Source organism: Quercus robur, chromosome 5, assembly GCF_932294415.1.
Source record: "Quercus robur chromosome 5, dhQueRobu3.1, whole genome shotgun sequence".
In the NCBI taxonomy this organism is placed as follows: domain Eukaryota; kingdom Viridiplantae; phylum Streptophyta; class Magnoliopsida; order Fagales; family Fagaceae; genus Quercus; species Quercus robur.
In genome coordinates, this window is record NC_065538.1 from 85,880,832 (window position 1) to 85,898,867 (window position 18,036).

An 18,036-nucleotide genomic window follows, 5' to 3' on the forward strand; every position below is an offset into this window, starting at 1 on the left:
AAGGCAAAGTTGGGTACATGGTAGTCAAAATCGACTTGGAAAAAGCCTATGATAGGCTAGAATGGTCCTTCATCCGTGAGGTTCTCTATGCAACAAATTTTCCTCCTGATCTCATTCAGCTAATAATGAGCTGTGTATCTTCTGCCGCTACTTCGGTTTTGTTTAATGGCGGTGTTCTAGATCCTTTCCTCCCTTCTAGGGGCATTCGCCAAGGAGATCCTTTGTCTCCATATCTCTTTATCTTGTGCATGGAAGTTCTAGGCAGAATTATAGAGGATAAGTGCTCCAACAAGCTTTGGTGTCCAGTTAAAGCTTCTACTAGTGGTCCGGCCTTCTCCCACCTTTTTTTCGCAAATGATCTTCTCCTTTTTGCGAAGGTGGACCCTCAGAATTGTTTAGCTGTGAAGGAAGCCCTTGATGAATTTTGTTTGATCTCTGGGCAAAAGATCAACCCCTCTAAGTCCAAGGTTTTTTTCTCTCCTAACATCAATGAAGATCTTAGAACAGAATATTGTGAGGTTCTTGGATTTCAACCTACCAATAATCTGGGGTCCTATTTGGGTTTTCCCATAAGGCATGCTGGGTCTTCTAATCAGGATCTGAATTTTGTTTTGGATAAAGTTAGCCAAAAACTTGCTGGTTGGAAGGCAAATCTTTTATCCTTTGCCGGTCGGAGAGTTCTTATTCAAGCTTCCACTAGTGCTATTCCCTCCTATGTGATGCAAACCACATATTTGCCCAATAGAATTCTAGACAATCTGGATAGATTAAATAAGAATTTTTTGTGGGGATCGAGCGATGTTAAAAGGAAGATGCATTGGGTAGGTTGGGGGAAAATTACTCAACCAATTACTAAAGGCAGTCTTGGTCTCCAATCTGCCAAAGGAAGGAATCTTGCTTATCTTTCCAAGTTGAACTGGAGACTACATTCTGAAAAAGATGCTTTGTGGGCCCAAGTGATGAGAAAGAAGTATCTTAACCCGAGAAGGATCTCGTCCAACAAGGAAAACTCCCTTCCAAGCTCTCGGACTTGGAAAGCTTTGAAGAAGGGTATGGATACCTTTCAAAAAGGAACAAGATGGAGTTTAGGCAGAGACAGCAATCTTAGTGTGTGGCATGACAGTTGGACATCTCATGAATCTCTTCGATCTTTGATGCATAGTCCTCTCATAAGGGGAGAAGATGACCTTAAAGTCAAGGACATGGCTACTATAAATGGTTGGGATTGGGGAAAGATTTCTATGGTGTTACCTGCCAATGTGTGTAGGGAGATTCAAGCTATGCCTCGAGCGTGTATTGTTAATGACGAAGATAAATTAATTTGGGCAACTTCACCCAATGGGGATTTTAACTTAAATAGTGCTTATAGCATAGCGAATAAGGAAGGCCAACTTTGCTTTAATGGCAAATGGATTTGGAAAATCCCGGTTTTACCAAGGATTCAGTTCTTTCTTTGGATATGCTGCCATAATAGTTTAGCAACTCGGGAACGTCTTGCTACAAGGGGTATTCAAGTGAACATTGCTTGCCCGATATGCTCCCAACATCCAGAAACCATCATCCACCTGCTAAGGGACTGTCATGTGGCTTCTACTTGCTGGCAGAATCTGGGAATGGGTGATCTTGGGCCTGATTTTTATTCTTCAGATCTCTATGATTGGTTGGAGGAAAATTGCAAGCAGATCAAACCTTCCAGCTATCTTCAAATTCCTTGGAGCATTCTTTTCTCCTTTGGCGTTTGGATCTTGTGGAATCATCGCAACAGGGTGGTCTTTAAGAACACTCCCCCGAGCTTGTCCATTCACAAGGAGATTATTCAAAGAGCAGCTGAATTTACTTTCTGTGCAAAAACATCTTCTTCTAAGAATCCAAGAGTTGAAAGACTCATCCATTGGGAGAGACTAGGTAGAGGTTGGTTCAAATTGAATACGGATGGCGCTTCTTTAGGCAATCCTGGGGCAGCGGGTGGAGGAGGAATTATCCGTAATGATGCTGGTATTTGGGTTGAAGCTTTTGCGAGGAATATAGGGAATACTACCAGTTTTCTTGCTGAACTTTGGGCTCTTAGGGACGGGTTACAAATGTGCCAACAGATGCATATTAATGCTCTTGAAGTGGAATTGGATGCTAAAGTTATTTCTGATTTGATGAACAATTCTGGAAGCCTGAATGCTACTAACTATGCTATTGTGGCTGATTGTAGAGCATTGATATCCCAAATTCCTCAAGTGAAGGTGATTCACTGCTATAGGGAAGGTAACTGCTGTGCGGATGGCCTTGCTAGAATAGGATGCTCTTTATCTTCTAATTTTTTGTATTTCAGTTATCCCCCCCCCCCCCCTTCTATCCTTGATGCTTACATGGCAGACTTGTATGAGTTATCTAAGATCAGGCTTTGTCCTGTATCTGATGTTCTTTAGTCTTTGTTGAATGCAATATCCAGTATACCAAAAAAAAAAAAATAAATTCAGGTTCACGAGATGACAGTTAAGCATATTATGAATTTGAGTGGGTAAGCACTAGAATTCGGAGATGTCAAAAAATGTATATTTTACCTCCTTAAAATTTATTTTATTTATTTTATCATTTTATTTATAACTTATTTAATATTTTAGTTTTTATTTTTATATACAACTAATTAAAATAATATAAATTATACTAACAGATAATATAAAAAATTTGATTTCTCTCTCTTCTCTTCTATCTCTCTCTCTCTCTCTCTCTCTCTCCTCATTAAAGTAATATATATATATATATATATATATATATATTTTAGTTCCTTAAATAGAGACCCACCCCGGATGTGAGTGGATCTTAGTTTGTTGGTTGCTAAAATAGCAATTGAGAGATTTTTTACACCCCCAATATTAGTGCTCTAATTGCCTATGTCCTTAGCATTATCCAGTTTGTATATTAGAAAATCTTTAACTAATTTTAGATTAACAATAAACTAACCCGAAGTTAATTTACTTGTTGAGCAAGTATATGAAACCAAAATTTTGAAAAAGGGGAAGAAGACATGTGTAATAATATTGTAAAATACGTATGATAATACCCTTTAATTTGTGGCTTTACCTAGTCTCATGTTTCACACGTGCAAATCTATTATTAGATTAATAAAAAAATTAACAATTTCATATATGACTACAAAGTATAGAAGTTTATTGTTGGATTTCAAAATATGTAGGACTTGATTAGTAAGTAAGAATTATTTTATTTATTTTATTTTTTTTTGGCATGAGTATGCGAATTGTATGCATTGAATATATACTTCCAAAAATTCCCTTAGTATCTTACAACTCACCTTGCTAGGAAATAAAAAATAAAAAAAATTCTATTATTCTTTTTTTTTTGGGAGAAAAAGATAGAAATTATATTAAAAAATAAAGAAAACGTACACAAGAGGTCTGGCTATTATTATATTAAAAATTCTATATTATTCTAAAAGTTGAATTCTTGAGTGACAATTCTCCTTGATTCTAGATTATTGATGACGTTGTCCATTTGATAAGCATGTCTAGTTGTACTACACATATATTTAGCTATAATTGACAGTGTTATATCCATAATATTTTTACAATAAATCCTATTAGTTTTACTAGAAACACTTCCCCCACTTCATAGGGGTTTCTCAAAAAAAGAAGAAAAAGAAACATATCCTCCATGTTTAGCTTTATCCACTTCATTTACTGAGTTGTGTTTAAGAATTTCAGCGGACTGTGGCTTTAGATTCAAACGTTGTGATCTCAAAATTGGTGCAAGAGCTAGACTTGCTATACGGAAGTTTTTATATATCTCTTGTTTTAAATTACGTTGCTTTGTGTAATAATATTATTCTAAGATACTGTATGACCTAATTTTAAACCTTTATATTGAGACTTAAAGCTATGTTTATTGGAGGCATTTTAGGAGATATGGTATATTAACAACTAGTTATTATATGTGGGTTCCAGTTAGCTCAACTGGTAAAGTCTCTGATGGTTGTATAAGAGATCTGGGGTTCAATCCCCGCCTACACCAAAAACTGATTGGTGTCTTGGTCTGATAATAAAGAGCTATTATCAGGAGCGGACGCCATAGGTTAAAACTCTCTCAAAAAAAAAAAAAAAACAACTAGTTATTATATCAATTTTAAACCACTATTGCACTACTAAATGTATTGCCAATGACAGAAGTTACATCCTTTTTTTTTTGAAATTTTATGTTGCCAATTATTTAGACTAAATTTAACAAAAAGCATAGGACATATAGTTTTTGACTGGGTAAGTGAAGAAGCAAGGTTGATGAAACATTAATCCAGTTATGTTTAAATTATAAAAAAAAAATTTTAAAAAAAAATCCTTTATTTTAATGATTTACTTTGATTCTTGCATTGCTCCTGAGCCTTTCACTATGATATTTTAGGAAAAATTTTGATTTATTATCCTAATTATTTTTTCATATTGACTGAGTATCAATATTGTTAATAACATATTTCAGTCTAACTCCTAAATGATATGATGGCATGATGCATCCATGGGATGAGCTTCTTGTGCAAAGGGAAGGGATGGTGGTGTGAATTTAATGGACTTAATTGCCACCAATTATCATGATTTTAAGATATGATTAGTTAACTTGGTCTAATTTATTTAACATTGAACCTAGGTCATTGTACACACAAAAACTTCATTTTAGACTTGCCAAATCCCAATTACGGCCAGTTACTAATTTTATGTTAATTGCACAATTAGGTTCAATTATTCGATTAGCCAATTGATTAATGCATGGATAAACATAATAAAAATGCAAATCCCAAGCAAGACAAGCACCCAAACACTGCGAAGTGTTTTCGGAGAAACATTCCAAAATTTAGATAAGAATGATGACCAGTGAAAAGTAATTAGAGATACTGTTAAATACATATGCTTTCCATGGTGTATCTACAAACAGTAAGCCAAATAAAATAAAATTTGAAGGTGATAGTTCAGCGGAATATAATTCTATGATAATGGTGTACGAGTGTCATAATGTTTATGAAAAAAAAAATGATTCGATAGAAAAATAGTCCAAAGGAAAATTTGACTTGATTTAGTGTCAAAATACAAAATCAAGAATAATGGAAGCATGAATTTGAAGTATGCACTCAGGCCATAGAAAATGAAAAAAAGTTGAAAGGAAGTGTTTGCTAGGCCAAAATGGCCAAATACCATTATTTGACAAAATATGTAAGGATTTATCACGGTTTTGAAAAAATATATAGATGTACCACTCTTTTGGAATTCGAGTTTGTGAAACTTGAGTTTGTCGTGTAACTCGAGTTTCAAGAACTCAAGTTTTTTAAAAAATAACCAACAAGTTTGTCATGCTATTTTTTTATGGAACTCGAGTTACATAAAAAGGTGGCTACTTTTCATGGAGCTTGAGTTACAAAGCAAACTCGAGTTTCACAAACTCAAGTTTTAAAAAAATGATAGATCCCTAATTAATTTCGCAAACAGTAGTAGATCCCTACATATTTTGCCAAATAGTGGTACTTGTCCATTTTGACCGTGTTTGCTATATAAAATCCTGAGTCGTAGTCTGAAATCTGAATCAATTAATTTGAGGAACCAGTCCCAATCAGTACTAATCTTAAGAAGCAAAGCAACAGCATGAAGTGTGGCACCAAGAGCGTGAGGTACCACCTATCTGGTTAACAACATAGCTTTTTTCCAGCAACATTGACATTCCCAAGGGCTTGGAACACCTTTAGATTAAACTTAAAGTGGTAACTCTGTTTTCAGATGTGATTTAATTGAAGTTGGTATTGTGCTGTTTCTACCCTACGTAGTCTACTACTATACGAAGACTCACATATGCATGAATTCCTTAGTGACTGTAGAGGCTGAAACTCTAAACTATACAGAGAGAAAATCTTAGACTCTATCTTGGTGTACCTATGAGTTCAGAAAGACCTATTCTTTGGGTTCTTCCAAATTGATGAGAGCAAAGCTTAAAACCACTGTCTTAATCCCACTGTTGCAGCTATGGAGTTCAAATCTGATATCCAAGAGGTCCTCTTTAGAGCATTTGTAGCAGTGGAGCTAAATAGCTATAATGCTATTTTAGCTCCACAAAAATACCAAAATAGGCCACGCAGCAGAGGAGGTAAAGCAATAATTTTTAGATGAATCGCTACAGTGCACATCTATCTATAGATGTGCACTGTAGCAATCATCTAAAAAAATAATCATTCTTTATTCAGCACCCCGATTAAAATAACGTTTGGTTGTTTATTTTTCCTCATTCTTTTATTCATCTCAGCGCCCTCTCTCTCATCACTCTCAAGCTCCCACCTCTCCATCTCACCTCTCTGAAACTCCCCAGTTCACTCTCACCGTCTCACCGTCTCACCATCTCTCAAGCTGACTGGCGCCGGATCCGATTCACTCTCACCATCTCACCATCTCTCAAGTTGACCGACGCCGTCCCAGCCGAGGCTCTACCCACCGCCGTCCCAGCCGAAGCTCGACCCACCGCCGTCCCAGCCGCCGATCACCTCAGACCTCGCCGTCCCAGCCGCCCATCTCTCTCAGACCGCCTCAGACCTCGCCGTCCCAGCCAATCCACTTCAGGTCAGTGAATTTTTTCATTTTTTTTTTTTTTTTTTTTGATGAATTAGTGAATTTTTTCATTTGGGTGTTCGTTGTTTTGGCTTAATTTTTCTGGGTTTGTGTCATCATTTTTGGTGTTATTTTGTGGTGAAAAATGCTGTGTTGTCGGGTTAGTGAATTTTTTCATTTTTTTTTTTTTTTGATGAATTAGTGAATTTTTTCATTTGGGTGTTCGTTGTTTTGGCTTAATTTTTCTGGGTTTGTATCATCATTTATGGTGTTATTTTGTGGTGAAAAATGGTTTGTTGTCGGGTGAGTGAATTTTTTTTTTTTTTTGATGAATCGGTGAATTTTTTCATTCGGGTGTTCGTTGTTTTGGCTTAATTTTTCTGGTTTTGTGTCATGGTGTTATTTTGTGGTGAAAAATGGTGTGTTGTCGGCTAAACTTGGTGTTATGTGAAAAATATAGCTATGTGATATGGCATGTTGGCAGTTGGCACTATTTTGGATTGTTTGCAAGGATGTTGAACTGTGTGAGGAATGTGATTTTTGATTTGGCACTATGGGATTTTTTTGCTGTTTTTGCTGGGTATAACATCTGAATGGACAGATTGTATTTGTATTGGAATGTATTGGGAATTTTCTATTTGCAGGAATTTGTTGTGTAGTTTACTTATAATAGAAGTACTTGTATTCTCTGTAATTTGTGCAGCGAAGTTTACATTTTTTGTTGTCTCTGTAATTTGTTTTGTTGCACAAAACCACAAAGAGAAGCACACAAAGGATTTCTTGTGGTCATTTTAATGAGATTAAGGTACATGTCAAGTTTTGATATAAATGTTAGTTTGAGAATTTTCTGTGCGCAGAGAAATTTATATTTTTTTTTTTCCTAATTTTATGGAGTCGCGTGGCGGCAGCGGTGGTGGTGGCGGTGGCGGCGGCGGCAGCGGCAGTGGTGGTGGTGGTGGCGGTAGTGGCGGCGGCAGTGGCGGTAACGGTGTCAGTTGAAGGTGGTTGTGATTTTTGTTTATTGTAGTGGATATATTATTTTATTGTAGTGGATATATTATTTTATTGTAATGGATATATTATTTTATTATGTTAAAAGCTAAAATAGATCCACTGCTGTAACATGTACGTAGCTAAAATAGATAAAGTAACTTTTGGTGGAGCTAAAAAGCTAAATTTTTAGCTCCACTGCTGTGAATGCTCTAAGTCAGTCAGCGGTTCTGGTAGCCAGTGGTCATGTCACATCATCCATACAGAACGCATGTCTATTTCATATCAAGATTGAAAATAAACTTGTTATGTGATCTTGATTGGAATTGAAATAGTTAAATGTGATTGTGTGCATTGTGACAAAACCTAATTCTATCATATGAGCATTTTATTTGGATTTAAATTTAAATCAAGGTGCTTGTGTGTGAGAAGTGATAAGAATTAAATAAAAACATGCTTAAGATTGGAATTCATAGCATCCTAAGATCAATCAAGGTTATATGCATATACGCATTAACATCAGAAGAACAACATGTGAAGAAGGGACGGCGCCAAGACTTAGAGTTAGAAGGGGGCAGCCTTACCGCTTTACCACTAAAATTTTTTGTTTAAAACTCTTCAAAGAGCCAAATTATTTGTTTTGGTAAAATAGGTTGATTAAGCTTTTTTTTTTTAGCTTTATTATTTGTAATTTTTGTAGTTGAATAAAAATAAGTACAACAAAAGCAGAAAACAATTTCCAATATTCAAAAGCAAAAACCATTTAACCCTAAGGGATTGATTTAATGGTTTCTATGACCTCGTGATATCCATGAGATCTTAAATTCGAAAATTCTTACCAACATCTTGGGTAGAAACCATTTTCTAGAATGTTACATATTCAACAAACTACCACAAATAAATTAAATTTTATTTCTTAATCAAGGTTTATTTTCACGAATGAAAGTTTTGGTCATATACTTATTTGAAAGTAAAAAAAGTTAATGTCAAATAACAATTTTTTTTTTTTTTTTATTATACATTGCAACCAAATAGAAATCAAGAAAGATTCATTTTTCAAAAAATGCTTTCAAAAAAAAAAAAAAAAAAAACATTAAGATGAATAAGATAAAAGAGAAGCCTCAATTGGACCCAATTCTCACTTTGAATCATAAATGCACCCAATTTCTGAAGGATGAGATTGGGCCGAATATGAAATCTGTTACCGAAGGTTGGACTTATGTAGTATGTTTGCTCGATTTTCTTCTTGGGCTGTCAGTGTGTGTCGGTTTCTTTTTTTGGTTGTTTTTATTTCAGGTATTTTCAGCTATAGACTACCATTTTCGACTGTACCTTCGCTCAGAGAGAGAGAGAGAGAGATATGGCATGAGGGCATGGAGCGGGAACTACTTAGAGCATTCGCATCAGGAAATGCTATCCCATCTTATTTTACTATCCCAAAAAGCTATTTTATCAATTATACCATACCATTTTACAACATTCTCAACATCCTCAACTTTTATTTTCCTATTCTACTCATTAAAATAATATTTTTACACAATAAAATAATATAATTTATATTACCTAATAAATTACCCACTACCACCACCATCAAGCCGCCACCACCACCAAGCCAAACCCAATCCAACTCAAGCCACCACCATCACCACCACCATCAACCCAACCAAAATTAAAACTCTCATCCAACCACCACCATCAACACAACCAAAACCACCACCATCAACCCACTACCCACACCACCATCAAATTACCCACCACCAATCCACAAAAACCACAACCACCAAACCAAGGAACAAAGAAATCCGGCCACCCACACCACCAAAAATGAAACCCATCCATTGATCCACGAAATCCATACCTCCAAAAATGAAACCCACATCAGGGATGATGAAACCCAACCACCGATCCATAAGTCCCACGCCAGATCTCCACCATGGAGGGTTGATTCAAGGGAAGATAGAGAGAAAGAAAGGGATGAGAGATCAGAGAAAGAGAGAGGAAGATGAAGAGGGAGACAAAGAGGGAAACCCACGCTTACCTCCGCCGCTGCCACCACTACACAGGATTTTGGGTTTGAGAAAATGGGTTTTGTGTTTGAGGATAAGAGAGAGCAAACCAAAGAACCAGAGTGAGAGAGAAGAGAAGCAAGACGGAGAGAGAGAGTTGAGAAGTTTGACATAGAGGAGAGAGAAAGAATATATCAGATTAAAAAACTGATCCAATAGTCTACAGTGCCATTCTACATGTAGAATGGCACTGTAGCAAGATTGTAAAAAAATTTACAATTCTGAGCATTTGCAATTCCAGATGTGAGAGGTTTTTGAGGGAAAATGCTAAATAAATCTTACGTATGGCATTTAGCATTCCAAATGCGAATGCTTTACAAGGGCTTCATGGTGCATCAACCAAAGCTCTGGCACTCAATCACTGGCAAGGGCATGTGCGCTGTCATGGTTGAATAATTTTTTATTCAACCATTAGAGACTTTACCAGTTGAGCTAACTAGAACCTACAATTTAGTAATGTTATGTCCACAATATATTCATAACAAATTATGGATGACAATTTATTATTAGTTTTAATCTAGGCCTACCAATGACATTTTTTTTTCCAACAGTAACAACCATTATTAACTTGTCACCTTGAATTTTTTGTAAAATTATTGCAATTTTTTTTGTGGATGTAGCATCTCTTTATAATTTCTTGTTTTACTTGTGCATATAACATTATGTTTTACATAGTCGCACATCTACTTGTTTTACTAGAAACCTATTTTTCCACTTTCCTCTTTGTCTACTTCATTAACTGAGTTGTGTTTCACATTTTCAGCACTGTGGCTTAAGATTCAATTGGTGCAATCTCAATAATGGTGCATGCGAATGCTGATTGAAAAATGGGGTGTTCATGCGAATGCTAATTGAACCCTTACAAGTTGGGAGACAGCTGCTTTACTAAAGATAAAGGCTATAACATAAAATCCATATTACTTTAATGACATTCACTTAACTTATAATCTATTTCATGCTATCAAAAGCCACATGCTTAAATAAATCCTCAATTAAATATGACGTGTTTGGGAAATGTTATATTATATGTTTCTTTGAATGGTGTAATAAAATTTTCCAAGATAGTGTATAACCTAATTTAATGCCATTTAATATTTGAGTGTGGTCGCTATGTTTATTGGGACATTTTGAGCCCAAAAATAATGTCTTGAGGGAGTTGAATTTTAAATGGGATTATATTAAATCGTTTCTCCTCTTGTAATTCTACATCTTCTAAGAATTGTGATATTGTATATTACAAATAAACTATCATATCAATTTGAAAACCAGTATTATGCAACTAAATGTAATGCCCTTGGTTAAGAGTCTTATAACTCAATCGGCACCTCTTAGCGTCTCTAATGGAGACATTTAGAGTTCAAATCTCCACTATTCTATTATAACTATCAAAAGGGAAAATATGTAATGCTCTTGACAGAAATTACTTGTTTTTGAAGTTCTATTTTTCGAGTTCCTTTGACTAAATTTAACAAATGCCTATAAAATGTAGTTTTAGACAGGGTAATTGGAAAAGCAAGGTTGATGGATGAGTGAACAAGTTAATTGTATAATCATTAAAATTCCTTGATTTTGGATGGTTTTTACTTTGATTCTTGCAATTCTCTTGAGCCTTTACTATGATATTTTAAGAAAAATATGATTTATTTTCCTAATCTGCCTTATTCGTTTCCATATTGAGTGTGTATCAATATTGTTGATAACAAATGTCATTCAACTCCTGAATCATAATGGGCCCTTCGCATGCGCTTTTAGTGCAAAGGGGAGGGACGGCGGTGTGTTGGCATAATCAATATCAATCAAGACTAGGATGTTAAGACTTTTCCATGTTCAATGTTTCAAAAAAAAAAAAAAATTCTTTGTATTCTTTGGTTCAATGTTTTAAGACTTTTCGTTCCTTATACATACACACAAAACTCATTACATTTTAATTCACCATTTTCTACCCATAGCTCTTCATACCATCCCATGTCAAATATATACAAACCAAAAAATGATGTCATTTACCTTTGATTTTTTGACGACACCTATTTAGCTTTAACATTGTTGTTTCATCTAATCCTGACCTGTATGAGTTGGGTACAACCAAGAAAAGGAGGCTTGCATTTTATATTGAGTGACAACGGCAATTACGATTTTGATGTTAAGGTCAGATGTTATGGATTTGTGGGTTTCGTAAATGATGAGATTGATTGTGGGTGTTTGAGATGTGTATTTTGTTTTAAAATTAAAGAGAAAGAGAAAGACACATTACCAATGGATATATGTGTACAATTTATAATTATTGTCTTTTATGATGAACTCATTACTAATAAAGTTCTATAATAATTATGTTATAATACATCTCCAACATTCTCTAAAACTATTTTACATAAAACATTACAATATTATCCGTACATCACACAGGTAGCTTACTAGTTAATTTAATGGACTTGGCACCAATTATCAAGATTTTAAGATGAGATTGTTAACTTGATCTAATTTATTTAACATTGAACCTAAGTCATTGTAGATACCCCATTTATTAATTAATCATTAAATATATTTTTATTTATATTTTATATATATTGCTAAACACTTTTCATATAATGGTAAACATATATTAATTTAAGAGCACATCTTTTACGTTTTCTATATATTGCCGACATAACGATGTGTTTTGATCACAATTTTAGATTTTTTTTTTAAATAAGTATTTTGGCCCATTTCAGACCAAATCAGGTCCTATTTTGAACTGTTTTGGACTGAATTAGGCCGCGTTGGACAAAAAAGTTCGTTGGTGGACGCAGGTGCGCTGCTTTGGTTTCTACTTTATTTAATGTACATTCCATATACTTAGTTTTAGTCCTACTTAATTGAAAGTTTTTAGATTCAAGAGTGCCTTGCAAAATTTCTAACTTGGCATTAACTCTACTTTTAGTATCATCAACGAAAACAATATTATTTGCAAAAAATATACCAAGGGACTTCCTCTTGAATTGCTTTAGTGAGGTCATCCATCGCTACTGCAAAAGGAAAATCAACAAACTAAATCACTCTCTAAATATCCACTACCATCATTTGACCCTAAAATAGCTAAATTGTAGGTCTCAAAGTTGGATAAACTCAAAAATGGATAAGAAAAATGCCAAAATCGGGAAAAAAAAAAAAAAAAAAAAAAAAAAAAAAAAAAAACACTAAACTAAACTAAACTAAACTTAGATCCAAGTGTCACCCATTAGCACTTCAATTCCAGCTTTGAGTAACTTGATAATATGAGGATAGTAGCCTTGGAGAGTTTAGAACTCATCCAAACTTATAGACCAAGGTCTTTCCCCCAGTATAAATAGAGAGTTGATCATTAGTCACCAATGACAGTCACACATGTCATCAGCTTGTGGTAAATTTGGTGGTCCTTGACGAACTGATTTAGTATTTTTTTTTTCTTTCAATTCTTCTACAACCACACATTTTGCCCCAACTTGATTGCATGGGCAATTGTGATTGGTGAACTAGTTTCATTGGAACCTACCACGTTTACTCCACCATTCACAGTTGCACATGTCATAATTGTGATGAATAGTGGTTTTGTCTATAGACTTTCTCCTCTCTTTTTCCCCTCGTAATACTACTATCTGAACCATGAAGTCTGCTTTGTAGTGGCTACATCGTGACTTCTATTCTACATTGGTTGCAAGTTGCAACTTACCATTAGGCAAGGACACTGTTGGTCGATAACATGGGCATGGGTAAGTGTTTTTCTTCTTTTTTTTTTTGGTTATAAAGAATGGACAGAATAGATTGGAGACAAGAAATTAATCTCTTCTCTTGGCTTACATCACAGTACATTTAAAGGGCAGCTTGTAAACCAAAAATTTACAAATGAATATGTTTGGCTAAAAGAATTTAATCTAATCAGATTTGGAAAAAATTTCCACATCACATGGTTCTTGTAATACTTCTACTTTCTGACTGTTGCTCGCATGGACTAGTTCTGAGTGCCCCTTCCCTAGCAAGTAATTCAGACAATAGAACTCCAAGTTTGATGCCATAAGACCCTGGCTTTATAGCATTAATGTTGCCCCAAGTTGAACATAATTCCTCATGCTGCTTTGAAGTCTCTGTACTCCTATTCATTCCTTTGTCTATGCACCATTCTCCAGGAACCAACCCATTTGGCGGACGGTTTAAGACACTGATATCGATTTTGTTTAGCACCCGATCACCTTCTTGAAATGGCCTTGCAAAAACTGTCCCACTAGCTACCATTTTATCATAGTGTAACATGTTTAGGACATTGGCTTCACCATGTGTAGTGTCCCAAATAATGTACCTTAAATCATTGTCCACTGTGGTGTTTTGGAAGTCAGCTGAGTTGCAAAGAACTGTATGGAAGTAGGATTCAAGAGGGTAAGCCACATTGCTGAAGTACATTAATAGTTTTCTTGGAGAATTGTCCCATCCTCTAATGCAGTATTCCATGAATGCTCTTGTAAGGATAACCCAAGGAGAACCTGTTACACAAATAATGGGAATCGGTGCAACATGTTTGCAAATGTAACAATCATACCAAAGTATAAAAAATGTCGGACCCAGTGCAAAACGCTCCCACTTTTACAAGGCCTTGGAGAGGTCATGCCAAACTACACTTAGATGAAATTGATCCTCTGTTATTGCTTATAACAAACTAGTTCTATGACATCAGTCATTATACCAAACTTTTTACATTAATTGCCAAAAAATTTACTTGTTACATCGTCCTTGTCTAGTAAATAGACAATATTAGTCCCCTATGATTTAAAATTAATAAATTAATCTTAGATCTCCTGAAATTGGGAAAAAAATTTGTAATCACTGTTTAAGCTCTAAAGTTGGACCTTAATGTTGGAACACTGCATTCCATATTCTTCATATTTTCCTATGCTCTGTTGGGTTACACATGTGAGTGAAGTCCCAGATTGAATAAAGATGAGAAGAATGAGTGGTTAATATAACATAATTGAGCACATACCTATTGGGCTTAAGCCTTTTTGGGTTAAAGTGTGTCTTTATATGTTATATTAATTACTTAAGGAAGCTCCCCAAGGTGTTTATCTCCCCAACAAGTGGTATCAGAGCCCATGGTGGTGTGCGGCGAAGGTGGTGAGGTGTTCATGGTCCCTACCCAGCAGGGACAGTGAAAGCCTAAATGGCCCACACATAAAGATCCTGGAGAAGAAAAAAAAGCCCAACAAAGGAATATTGCTAATGATGCTAAATAATGGTGTGGTGCGAGGTTCCCATAGACATGGACGTGCGGGGTTCCCATGGATGTGCATGTGGGGTTGACACGTGGTTCCCATGGATGGCATACGAGAGACTCATGGATGATGCATTGATGAAGTGAAAAGCCCATTAGGCAAGGGGGAGTGAGTAGGACTTGTTCATGGCCCATAGAGAGGTCTTGAAGCCCACAAAGAAGCAGAGACTCACACGTGAGGGGGAGATTGTTGGGTTACACATGTGAGTGAAGTCCCACATTGAATAAAGATGAGAAGAATGAGTGGTTAATATAACATAATTGAGCATATACCCATTGGGTTTAGGCCTTTTTGGGTTAAAGTGTGTCTCTATATGTTATATTAATTACTTAAGGAAGCTCCCCAAGGTGTTTATCTCCCCAACAGGCTCTTCTATTTATCTCATTAATGACATTGTTTCAACATTTGCAATTACTCACAGAAGTAAAATTTCTGCCTATAAAATATGTCCATGGGATTAGAGAGGCAACTGACCTCCAAATAATTTGAAAGCATCTGGCGTTTCTCGGGTCTCTACAGCATAGAAAAGTGGACTGCTCTTTTGATTATGCAAACTGGGGTCTACAACAATTTGATTACTCAGTTTCCGCCTGCATCAATGGCCTCCACTTTAAAATTCTGTAGAGGGATAAAAAAATGACTAATAGTTTCAAGGTGCCTGTCAGCAGTGCATCAATGAGCATGTCTTCATCATAGGATGGAGAAAACACAAATAAGATAACTTGTAGAATAGCTATCTTCATTATTGAAATCATTTCATTTGAATCATATCGCTTGCTCTGCATGCTTGATGCAGTGCAACACATTGCCCCTGATGTACTAGTCAGGCACCTCAACTTTCATCAATAAAGTGTGGAAAAACGCATTTGAATTATTTAAATGACTAGCGCTTACTCTTTCCAAATCCAGCTGGTCTTGTTAGTATAATGAACAAAGTTGAGATCCCTTGGCAAGAAAGTGAAAGCATGGAGGAGATCTGCACAAAGACATGAGAATTTTCTTGTTGGCACTAGGGGGTTAATGAAGGTCTTGATGAGACTTTCATTTAAGTGACAAGATGGTCTTCAAGGCAATTGACAACATATATTCTATAGTCAAAACTACCTTGCTTTTATACTATTTAAGTGCTCTGGCTGTCAATGCAGAGTGCAGATCATTTGATTTGCTAGTAATTTAATGGAAATGGGTTAAATAATTATAACTTCTTTGAGATATAACTTATTTTGTAGACCAGCTACTATCAGACAATAAATAAGCATCATTATATGCAAAAGAGGCTGCTAACAAATTTGGAAGTGATTGGTGGTGAGACAAGTATGAACTATTACAACAAAGATAGATGCATGACAACAGATCATTTAGACATTCTAAAATTTAGGCAAGAAAGATGATTAGTGATAATCTACTGATTTAGTGGGTGATAATTCAGTGGAATAGCATGCTGTGATAATGGTGGGAGAGCCATAATGTTCATGATGAGGTTTACAAACTTTACAGTTATGAAATGTAAAGGTAATATAAGTCTAGAAGGGAGATGCAGATAGAAAGGACAGTTATATATCACATATGGTAGTCGGCAAGCAAGCTAAGTCTGCTTTAGTGCTTTTGGCAACCACCAGAAAAGCTAGCTTTTTGAGTTTAATCTGGCGGGCCACACTGAAATAATAATAACTCCCCCTACTTTCCTACTTTCAGAAAACAAGCAAAGCACAGACAGTTGGAATAGGGCCATATAATTATTTATGAACTTTCTTTACGTTTAGTCATTTTTTAAACCAAGTTGGTTGGATGGTCCAAATCTAGAAGTGCCTTTTTAATTGATATCAATGTCAACTCCTAGTGCAAAATGAAGTAAAAATACAAGATCTAGAATAATGGAAGTATGAAGTAGAAGAATGTACACAGGCCATAGAAAACCAAAAAAAAAAAGGTGGAAGTGTACTATTTACCATCCTGAGTCATAAGTGGATAGTCTGCAGCACTTAATGTAATGAACCAGTCCCAATCGGTACTAATCTTAAGAAGCAAAGCAGCAGCATGAAGTGTGGCACCTAGAGCTGAGGCACCCATCCGGTTAACAGCATAACTTTTTCCGACAACATGAACATTCCCAAAGGCTTGGAACACCTTTTCGGATTGAATTGAAAGTGCTAAATCTCCCCTTTCATGGTCTGATGATTCAGCATCAAGTTGCAACAAGTACTGGTTTCTTGGATGATATATTGCCTTCAACAACCTCAACATTTTCTTACTTTCTCCATTAGTACCAAAAATCCAGTAAGCAATTACAGGGGGGTAGCCACTCCCTTTGGATGGGATAATCTTTGGTGGCTGATATTCATTGCTTTCATCAGAAAAACCACTTTGAAACGATCGTGATAACACTCCCAACAATACTAAACTAACTAAAAATACCAGAATCCACAGATGATAACCCGGGATCCATGAGTGAACTTTGGATATTCTCATTGGAGTAGCTTATGGATTTAGGGAAGAGTTGCTTAATTGGCACCCGTAATTTAAATCCTCGATTCTCTCAAAACCTATATAGAACCATAACATAGAATGTTATTGAATCCTTAATTCAGATCATAACAACTTAAACCAAATATTTGAAACATTGACTAATACCATAAGCATTTTGTATGAACCATATTGAATAAGTCAAAAGTTTACCATAGGTCAATGACTGCAGCCAAAAGAGACTTTTCTTCTATCTTGCTGTATGATTCAAAAACACAAACGAAAGCCAATACAATGGGAATCTGCACTGCTTATCAAACTTCAAAATTTCATGTAGTCCCATAAACATACTATAGAAATGTAAGCTACCCCAGCAACAACCAAAAAAAAAAAAAAAAAAAAGTGTGTGGAAGAATTAATACCTTTGGAAACAACAAAAGCTTCAATGAACTTCAAACAAGTGCAATAACTTGATAAATAATCACTTTCAAATATATGATAGGTATATAAATGTTGGTTGGAAAAAGTTGAGGTGGAAAGAGAAAGGGTGTGAACAATGTTACATTGTCAAACTAACTATACCAAAATATACATATATTATTTTAAAACAAATAATAATAAATAAATAAAACTTCAGCTGAAAGCAAACAAGAAGGGATA

General features: G+C 35.4%; 1 protein-coding gene across 3 annotated transcripts; it reads right to left on the bottom strand.

The window, feature by feature from the left end:
* Positions 1-13,414: 13,414 nt before the first annotated feature.
* LOC126727531 (beta-glucuronosyltransferase GlcAT14C-like) lies at positions 13,415-17,940 on the bottom strand. 3 transcript variants are annotated; one of them, XM_050433226.1, is made up of 6 exons: positions 17,799-17,940; positions 17,590-17,678; positions 16,863-17,456; positions 15,808-15,889; positions 15,388-15,503; positions 13,415-14,127 (listed from the first exon to the last, which is right to left on the bottom strand). In XM_050433226.1, exons 3-6 carry the CDS (start codon positions 17,380-17,382, stop codon positions 13,553-13,555), a joined length of 1,293 nt encoding a protein of 430 aa, XP_050289183.1. In that variant the 5' UTR covers positions 17,383-17,456; positions 17,590-17,678; positions 17,799-17,940; the 3' UTR covers positions 13,415-13,552. The 3 variants fall into 3 exon arrangements, with proteins under 3 accessions (XP_050289183.1, XP_050289182.1, XP_050289184.1); XM_050433225.1 differs by having other exon boundaries at positions 17,590-17,695; positions 17,799-17,939; XM_050433227.1 differs by having other exon boundaries at positions 17,590-17,683; positions 17,799-17,935.
* Positions 17,941-18,036: the final 96 nt, after the last annotated feature.